We start from the raw sequence: 10919 nt of genomic DNA, 5'->3' as shown, positions 1-10919 counted from the left end.
GCACAGGAGAATATGTTTCAGGGTGGGAAAGAAAAATTGGAAGCAGGATGAACAGAATGGAATGAATGAAATACCACAATGTTCAAAGGAAATACAAAACCAAAAGAGAAGTGAGAACCAGTTAATGAAGTCAGCTCACTATGAAATGAGAAGAATGAGTAGTTTCTGTCTCAGAGATGGGGGAAAAAGAATGAAAATCAAAGACACAATATATTGCATTTAAATAATGCACAATTTTCATTGCATTTAAATTTTTTAAATAATGTATTAGAACATAATTTTAGCATTTATCCACAGTGTCACATATTTGAGGAGACCGCTATGGAAATGGGGACCCTAATGAATCTAACCTAAGTATATGACATTTTTATCAAGGGTCTTGTGTGTAAAAATGGAAAGTGAACTAAAAGTGAAAAAAGTAGCAATCACATTAATAATTAGCAAATACACAAATAATAAACTTAGTCATTGGTGAATACAAATTGTCCTCACCAATTAATAGACAACCTCCAGGCATTGTGTTGTGCTTCCACATCCTTTGGGGATACTAAGCAAATTGCTTGGCATCTCCTCAGGGAGCGTCTCGACAGGTGAAAAAGATCCATAAATTGTTCTGAATATGCCATGTTAAAAAACACATATGGGAGTCAAGAGAGAGGCTTTCTTACAGGTAAAAATCATAGACTATTTCCTTGGTTGATATGACATTAACATCTCCAGTGTTTCAAGGACGTTTGCAGAGTTCCACTTTAATTCCATGGCAAAGCCAGAGCAGAGTGGAACCATTTCTGATTCAGTTCTCTCTGTTTTCTAATATCCACAATGCCTGGGTAGCAACAGAACTTCTCTACTGTTTTCTTCATATCATTGTTTTGAGTATGTTCACATGGGTTGAGGGGCTAAATGCATCTTTGAAACTTCATTGTCCTTCTGTTTATATTAGGTATGTGGAAATGTATATCAGTAGATAGTAGTATTAGATAAATATTCAGTAAATGCAATAAAAAGCAGTACAAATTTTTTTTCTTTTTTGTTTGCTTGTTTCTTTTTGTTTTCCTTTCCAATCATGGAAGGCTAAAAAAATTAATACACTTTTTAAGTACCAATTTTCTGTAAGGTAAGTAAAGGCAAAAGCGTTTCCTCTTGCCAGTTTTGAGGTTCTGTAGGACCAAATCGCTTCTTCATAGTTTACTGTCTGTTGAGCAGTTGACTTTTACTTTTCTAAAGCTATTCTCTTTCAGATAATTATATCTGTTTTCTGTCATTTTCTTTCTAGAAAATGAGGAATTTGCTGAAATCTCTTTTATATCTGCTTATAGTTCACTCAGAGACTCCTGACTCTCATTTTTATTATAAACTCTATCAGTCATTCTTTTTTTTTTAAATGGAATCAGTGATACCCACAATTTTTAAAATTCTCTTTGGTTCTCTGACTTTCATATGTCATCCACCTCCTATTCTGGTATAATTTTGTTTCCTTATGTTTAGCGTAGTTAGATACATTTTATGTGATACATTAGTAGTTATACGTTTATCTGTATTATGGGCTACCTCACTGTTTGAAGGAGCTCCTGTGTGCCTAATGTGCAGGTGGATTTCAAATCATACCCAAGAATCCATGTATTATCTCATCTTCAGTGTACTTTAGTTTGTACCTATGGTATTGTGTATCAAGTATGTCTAACAGTTTTTTCTTTAAACTACTATATCCTTTAATCCAAAGGGATTTTTATGAAATTTCATTGTGCAAAACCACTGCCAGTGACCTCTTCTTATCCCAGTTTTCTCAGATTTCATCCTACTCCCCTAGTTTCTTGCATAATAAAGTGCATCAGATTTGTTACATATTACTTAGGATATCTCAATTTTAATGAAAGCCCTGCAAGGGGAGGAATAATATTTCAAACAAATTTATATTATAATAACTTAAATGAAAATGTTATAATCGATATGAAAATTTGACAATAGGTTATCCATGAGAATAGCAACCTGACTGTTCAAATTTACACGTGAAATAGGGGGTAGGGTAGTGACTGGGTAAGTTCCATGTGTTATGTCCTGCAGCTCCTCATCTATTCGCATGATAGTCATGACAATGAAGTTGGATCACAGTCTAGAGAATGCACATATGTATCTAAAGAAAACCTCTTTCAGGTAAGTTACTATCACCATTAACAACAAAACTAAACAAAATAAAAACAAAAGGAACCAAACAGAAACCTATGTAACTTGATATTTGAGAACTGTTTCCAGGTACTTAGACATTGAATCACTGAATCTTCATTTTAACCTCCTAACAACACTGCAAGGAAACATTAGTTTTATATGAGAATAGAGAGTTTCAGAGAGTTTGCATTATTTACCTAAATTATTATATATTTTGTATATTGTATATATAATATATTATATATTATAATATTCATATTATAAAGTAAGGTACAGCAGAAGCCACACTACCTACACACATCTACTGGTCTGTTTCAACACATAAACAAAAATATTTCCCATAGTGATCTATTATACTTTATTATTCACATGCCTGCCAAATATCTAGCCAATGTGCCAACTTTCTGGCCAGTTCCTTCTACAGGCATAAAATCTTTCAGAAGACTAAGTCTTGAGTATTGAGTTACATGCATTTTTGGATTTCGGGGTTTGAAACTTATATCATATAATTAACATGTATTGTGTCATATTATTGGTATATTTTATAAATGACATGATGTGATTATATCATACAAATGATAAACACTTTAAGAATAGTATAAAGATCACCTACATATCTAACACCCAAAGTTTCAACACTGTTTTAACTTATTTTCATGTTTGCTTTGATAGCGTTACCTATGTATACTTATTGCCTGTCTATGTATCTACCTATGTATTTATCTTTCTATGTCTGTGCATCTAATCCGTTGCATCAGGATCTCTGATCTTTGCACTATTGTCACTACTGACCAGTCATGTTATGGGCTGGATGTTGGATGTAGTAGGATGGTTAGCCTTTACACATTAGAATTCTACAGGCACCTCTACTCTCAGTTGTGACAACCAAATGTCTCTATCACTGGAAAATATGCTTTGGGAAGTAAAATCACTACAGCTGAGACTCACTCATCTATTTCCATATACCTTTCTGTCTCTGTTTATATATAATTTAATGTGTGGGATATAGGTTTATTTTCAAACATGCCAAGTTGGAACATTTAGATGTATTTTACTTATGATACTAAGCATACTAAAACATCTTTAGGAGACAATACAGAAAATCTATTGACTGTGATGCTATCTCTATCTCTATCCAGAATAGGTTTTCCAATAAACGTGGATGGAAAACCACAATCTAACAGTGCTGAACGAGTTCATCCTCCTGGGGATCACAGACCGCCCTGAGCTGCAGGCCCCCTTATTTGGGCTCTTCCTCACCATCTACATGATCTCAGTGCTGGGCAACTTGGGCCTGATCATCCTCACCAAGGTGGACCCCAGGCTCCAGACTCCCATGTACTTCTTCCTCAGACACCTGGCTCTCACTGACCTCGGTTATTCCACAGCTGTGGCACCCAAAATGTTGGTAAATTTTCTAGCTAATCAACGCACCATTTCCTATAATTGGTGCGCTACACAGCTAGCTTTCTTTATCATGTTCATCATTAGCGAACTTTTCATTCTGTCGGCGATGGCCTATGACCGCTATGTGGCCATCTGTAACCCTCTGCTCTACACGATCATCATGTCAAAATCAGTATGCTGGGTGCTCGTGGCAGTCCCCTACCTCTACAGTGCATTTCTTTCTCTGTTAAACACCATAAAGATTTTTATTTCATCCTTTTGTGGCTATAATGTCATTAATCACTTCTACTGTGACAGTCTCCCCTTGTTAACTTTGCTGTGCTCAAACCCACGTGAAATTGAGTTGACGCTACTAATCTTTTCAGCATTTAATTTGGTTTCTTCTCTCCTGATAGTCCTCGTGTCCTACACACTGATCCTTTTGGCTGTCCTCAGGATGCACTCCGCAGAGGGCAGGCACAAGGCCTTCTCCACCTGTGGGTCCCACCTGACAGTGGTAGTTGTATTTTATGCGACTCTGTCCTTCATGTACATACAACCCAAATCCAGTCATTCATTTAACACTGATAAAATGGCCTCTGTATTTTACACCTTGGTAATACCCATGCTGAACCCCATGATCTACAGCTTGAGGAACACAGAGGTAAAAGGCGCACTGCATAGAATATGGAAAAATCTGTGCAAATTTCCAATGTAGAGTTCAATTTAGAATGCATATACAATTAGTTAGATGTAGAGCACTGTTTTTTATACCTCGTAAGACTTCAGAAAGAAGGAATGTATAAGAGACATGAAAAACTAGAAACATTTTTCCTGTTTTAATTTATAGATGTTCATCCTTCCGTTGTCAACTTTGGTTTGTCTAAACTGTATATCTGTAAAGGGGTTTATATCCAAATACATAAAGAACTCATACAACTGAACACCAAAAAACACATAACCTGATTTAAAAATGGGCAGAGAACCTGAAAAGACATTTTTCCAAAGAAGACATACAGATGGCCAACAGGGACATGAAAAGATGCTTAACATCACTAGTCAGCAAATGAACACCACAGTGAGATACCACCTCACACAGGCAGAATGGCTAGTATCAACAAGACAAACACTGAGTATTGGTGTGGATGTGGAGAAAAGTGGAACCTCAGGCACCATTGTTGAATATGTAAATTGGAGCAGCCACTGTGGAAACAGTATGGAAGTTCTTCAAGAAATTAAAAATAGAAATGCCACATGAGTTGGTAATTCCACTCTGGTTATTTACCCCTGAGAAAACAAAAACACTAATTTAAAACAATATATGCAACCCTATGTTTGTTGCAGCTTTATTTACAATAGCCAACATATGGAAGCAACCTAATTGTCCATCAATAGATGAAAGGATACAGAAAGTGTGGTTCCTAGAGACAACGGAATATTATGCAGACATTAAAAAGTGTGAAGTCTTGTCATCATGACAACATGCATAGACCTAAAGGCTATTACACTAAGTGAAATAAGTCAGGAAGAAAAAGACAAATACCATATGATTTCTCTTATATATGGAATCTGAAGAACAACAAATGAATACAGAAAAAAGCAGAAATAGGCTCTCATAAATACAGAGAACAAAAAGGTGATTGCCAGGGATGGGGGTGGGAGGATGGGAAAATAGGTTAAGGGGGTAAAAAGATACAAACTTCTAATTGTAAAATTAGTAGGTCATGGAAATGAATGCAGTATAAGGAATGTAGTCTATCACATTGTAATAACACTGTATGGTGACAGACAGTAACTAAATTTATTGTAGTGAGCATTTCATAATCTATATAATTGTCAAATCACTGTGTTGTACACCTGAATTTAATATAATATTGTATGTCAACTATAGTTCAATAAATTTTTTTGAGTTAAAAATAATCCAAAAGAATCTTCAAGCTAAAACATTATAAACAATAAGTGAAATTTTCAATGGTAATAGATATACGGTCAGCATATAAAAGATCAATTATTTTGCTATATATTGGCAAAAATTTGGTAAAAATAAAATTTTAACCCAACATTTACCCTAGGAAAAGTCTCTAAAACACCTAGGGTAAAGCCTAGGGAGTTACAGGCATGACTTCATTGCTAGAAATTACAAAACATAATTGAGCTACAAAGAAGACATAAATGTAACAATAGGCCATGTCCATTGGATGGAAGAAATACACATTGTGATGAGGTCAATTCTTCCTAAATTTTCCTATGGATTTAATGCAATAAAAATCAAAATTCTAACTGTATTTTTAATACTTAAGTCGATATCAAAATTTATGTGGAAATGCAAAGGATCATGAATAGCCAGGGAAATCTCTTAGAAGAAGGAAGACTACAGAGAACTTCCGGTAACAGATATTCATTACTTTTGTAAAGTTAGATTATTTAAAAAATTCTGTCATCATGTACATATGGACAGAGAGACCAAAAAATAACTGAGGATTTAATAATGTGGGTTACTGTTAAACCACTGTGTTGTATACTTGAAACCAAAACAAGATTGTATATCAACTTTTCTTCAATAAAAAAATTCAAAAAGTATATATATAAAAATAATATAAATAAAGTCACAAAGTAGACTCATGTATGTAATTTCACTTGATTAAAAAAAAAATCTCCCCTGCAATGCAGTGAGGAAAGGAAGGCAATATAAGGTGACCTAGATCAGTTAAGCTCCTATGTAAGACATGCTCCTTACTCTTTGACTTGCATCATATGTAAAAACTGAGATGTAATATGACACACAAATGTGAAATTTAAAACCACAATGAAAAGCAAAATAATATCTTCAAAACTTGGATAAGAAAAGACTTCTTAAATATAGTATACAAAATATAAAAATAATTTTAAAAAGTAAAATCAAGTATAAAGAATAAGTATCACTGTAACCAAAATAAATATTTGTATTTATCAAAATTACCGTAAAAGAGTAAAAGAGAAATCCTCAGAGAAAACATTTAAAAACATATATACCATACAAACTATTGATACAAGTAATTTGTGGAAAACAAAAAACAAAATAACAATTGCCTAACTTCTAAAATCAGTATAATCAAGAAAGATTTATTGCATGAGATTTATAATGCTTGTTGTATCCTTTAAAAATATGTCCCTTAGTGTGTTATCTCTTGAGAATTAATTCAGTGTTCCTGAACAGTTGCATCTAATCTGTTTATGGTCTATATGGATTTGCCTATTACTGATATTTCATATAATAAAATTGTACAAATTGTGGCCTTTAATACCTGGATTATTTCATCAATGTTTTAAATACGTATGCATGTTGTAGCATATATCAATACTTCTTTCTTTTTATGCATTATTAATATTCTATGGTACAGATATACCATATTTGTTTTCTGTCCATTAGCTGATGAACTTTTGGGTTGTTTCTATTTTAACTATTATAAATAATATTGCGGTGAATATTTGCTTACAAGTTTTTGTATGAACAGTAGTGGTTTTCAAAACTTTTAGATATGTATCTAGGGGTAGAATTGCTGAGTCATAATGGTGATTCAATTATTAACGTACAAGTAAACATGAAACTGGTTTCACAGTGGCTGAACCATTTTAGATTTCCCAGTAATATATACAAAGGTTCTAATTTCTTCAACCCTTGCCAGTATTTGTAATTCTTTTTTAATATCTATCCCATGGGTATGAAATAATATCTCAATGTGGTATTGATTTGCGATACCCTAATGACTAATGATCTTAAACATCTTTTCATATACTTACTGGCCTCTTGCATACCTTTGTGAGAAATGCCTGTTCAAGTCTTTTGCCTATTTTTTTTAACTTGTGTTCACTTTTTGTTGCTGAGTTGGAAGGGTACTTCATATATTTTCTATACCAGACTCTCATGAAATATATGATTTCTATTGTGTGGGGTCATCTTTTCATTCTTTCATAACATTGATGTTATGAAAGTGTGACTGTTTTTTTTAACTATCATAAACCCCAATTTGCTATTTTTATGTTTGTTGTTTGTGCTTTTCCTGTCATATCTAAGAAACCTGGCAAGAGCTAAGCTGAGCTGGAAGAGAGAGAATTGAGATGTCAGGTGTTGGAGTAGTTGATTAAGCAAAAAGCCATAAATAAACGATTTAAGTTCTTACTCACATATTACAATCTCAGTCATATGTCAAAAAAGTTAATATTTTTATATTTATTCTCAGTAAAGTTTCCTGAATGGATAAACACAATCTAACAATTTTGAGTGAATTCACTCTAATGGGAATTCCAAACCTCCTTGAACTTCAAAATCCATTCTTTGGTCTCTTCCTCAGTGTTTATCACTTTGGAATGGTCGCAGTGGTGGGTAACCTGGGCCTGATCAGCCTCACCAAGTTAGACCCTATGCTACAAACATCCATATGCTTTTTCCTCAAACACCTGGCTTTCACTGATCTCAGTTATTCAAGAACTGTAGGACCCAAAATGCTAGCAAATTATGCTGTAGATCAACCTACAATCTCCTATAATTGGTGTGCCATCCACTCAGTTTCTTCAGTATGTTGACCACTAGTGAAATTTTCATTTTCTCAGAGATGACCCATGACCTCTATGAGGCCTTCTGTCACCCTCTGCTCTACATAGTCATCAGGTCACAAAGATTGTGTCAGTTGCTGGTGGGAGTACCCTATCTATACAGTGTATATTTGTCCTTGTTGACTATCATAAAAATTTCCACTTCATCATTTTGTGGCTATAATGCCATCAGTCATTTCTACTGTGAGAGTCTCCCACTGATATCTCTGCTCTGCTCAGACACATGTGAAATTAAATTGAAAATTCTGATATTTTCAGCTTTTAATCTGGTGTCACCTCTTCTGGTAGTACTTGAACCTTACATTCTGATACTTGTCATACTCAGGATGACCTCTGCAGAAGGCAGGCACAGGGCTTTCTCCGTCTGTGGATCCTATCTGATGGTTGTAGTCATACTCTATGGCACTCTCTTCTTTGTGTATGCGCAGCCCAAATCCAAATCCAGTCAATATTTTGATACTGATAAAATGGCCTCTAATTTACACTGTGGTAATTCCCAAGTGAATCTCAGGATTATAGTTTTAGGACAGAGAGTTAAAAAATGTCCCATCTAGAAACTGGAGGAAGTGCACAGTTATGCTGCATAAAATTCTCCCTTGGATATGATAACAATAAATTATGTGTTACACAATATATATTACAGCTGTCAATTATTTACTCTGTGGTGTTTCCTCAATGGGTTGGCAAAAATCAATGTGTATGTCATAAGAACAGAAATTAAGAAAATTATTCACTATTTTCAAACCAAATTCTTTCACTAACAAATGGATTATTCATGCTTCAGATATTAGCCTACATTTAGTTTCAAATTAGTTGCCATTTCTACATGTTCTCCCACATAGCCAGTCTACATGTCTCCTCCACTAAACATTCTTTTATACCTAAACCAGGGACTCCGTGTATTCCATTCACAAATTTATCTGTCCTGCCTAACACAGTAAAAGTTTTAAAAGGTGATTCATAGATATATCGATGGGTTTATTCAAGGAAATAAAAAAATATTAAATTTAACAACCCAGATCTGTCTATTTATGAGGCTTGCCGAAAATAAAGAACATAGGCGGAATTAGAAGTGGGCTATACAGTATGATAAGTGGCATTGAGAAAGATGAATATGAAATAGAGCAAGTAGCCAGGATGGTGGTTAATCTTTAATTATAATTCATAGAAGTCTGCTACAATGATGATATTTAAACAAACTTTTGGGGTTTCAGTGAGTGAACCAAGTGGATATCTAGGGGGAAGACTCTTAAAGGGATAAAGAACTGAAAAGGCATCTATTCCTAAAACAATATGACTGTTGTGTTGAGGAGCATCAGCATCAAGGTGCATGAGGCATAAAATGTGAGTAGGAAATAAAAGATATAGTCTAGACTCACTTCAGTAAGTAAGATTATCTTCAGAAGAGACACTCTCTTAATAATCTAGATCTTACTTCTGTAGAAGAGAATAACTACCTCTAACCGGAGCACTGCTCTGGACTCACCTCAGAGAACATAAAAGTAATATCTGAGAGGATCAACTATTTCCAAATAACTATATCCTTGAACAAAGTTCAAGAATATTTGAAAAATATAAAATTACCCAGCATCCACCAAGGAAAAACTCACAATGAATGAGACACATTCTACAATTATTAGGTATTAAATAAGCCAGAAAACAAGATAACATATTGAATACAATGGCCAATTTATTAGAGCTTCCCAAGAACTAACACACTATGTGAAATATCACTTAAGGACAAAAAATAAGGTTATTAGAATTGCATAACACATTTTTCAAAAAGGTAAATGGAAACTTGGAAGGTATTTTTAAAAAATGAAATTAAACTTCAAGAGATAAAGTTTATGAGTTCAGTATGAAAGGTACATGAGATTGTATTCATTACAGATTAGACATTGCAGAAGAAAAATTTAGTGAATTTGTAAGTAATAGAAAGTAACAAAATGAAACACAGAGTGAAAATAACCAAACACATGAAAGGAGCAATAATAGAGGAGAGATAATTTAAAGTAGCCTTAAATTTAACAACCCAGATCTGTCTATTTACGAGGCTTGCATAAAATACAGAACACAGGCAGAATTAGAAGTGGGCTATACAGTATGATAAGTTGCATTGAGAAAGATGAATATGAAATAGAGCAAGTAGCCAGGATGGTGGTTAATCTTTAATTATAGTTCAGGATTACAGTTTGAGGACAGAGAGTTTAAAAATGTCCCACCTAGAACCTGAAGGAAGTGATAAAGGAGCGAATACATGTAATAGAACTCTCCACAGAGGAGAAGCATTAAAACTATTTGAAGAAAATATAGGTGAAAAATATCCAAATATGATAAAAACTAAAAACCCTTTGATTCAATAAAATTAACCAACCCAGGGTACACAACATACAGATGACTACTTGGAGACACATCAACATCAAATTGCTGGAATCAATGATAAAAACCTTAGGCAAGGAAAATAGACATTTCATATACAGAGGAACAGAGATGAAGATATTGAGCATCAGAAACACTATGGGTGAGAAGAAAAGGAGCAACATCGTTAAATCACAGAAACAAAGTAACAGCTAACCTAGAGTTCTGTTTCCAGAAAAAGAGCTTTCAAAAAGGAATGCAAAATAAGACTTTCAGGTGTATAAATGCTAAAGGAATCTCTGACAAGCAGACCTGCAATTACAAGAAAAGAAAAAGGAAGCAAGTTGTTAACCGCCAGGGGTCTAAGTGGGACACACGAACTGTCCGGGCTCCTTTTTTTAACATCTTATAATTCC

At 34.1% G+C, this 10919-nt stretch overlaps 1 protein-coding gene and 1 pseudogene across 1 annotated transcript; both read left to right on the top strand.

Annotated features, from left to right (window-relative positions):
• Positions 1-3328: 3328 nt before the first annotated feature.
• LOC118908046 (olfactory receptor 8K3-like) lies at positions 3329-4270 on the top strand. Its single transcript, XM_036877109.2, has one exon. The coding sequence runs from the start codon at positions 3329-3331 to the stop codon at positions 4268-4270; it is 942 nt and encodes a 313-aa protein (XP_036733004.2).
• A 3512-nt stretch (positions 4271-7782) lies between these two features.
• Positions 7783-8699, top strand: LOC118907993 (olfactory receptor 8K3-like; annotated as a pseudogene).
• The last annotated feature ends 2220 nt before the right edge of the window (positions 8700-10919 follow it).

This window comes from Manis pentadactyla, chromosome 9 (genome assembly GCF_030020395.1).
Source record: "Manis pentadactyla isolate mManPen7 chromosome 9, mManPen7.hap1, whole genome shotgun sequence".
Classification (NCBI taxonomy): domain Eukaryota; kingdom Metazoa; phylum Chordata; class Mammalia; order Pholidota; family Manidae; genus Manis; species Manis pentadactyla.
The sequence above is the reverse complement of the archived record's forward strand: the minus strand, read 5'-3'. Positions and strand labels throughout refer to the sequence as shown.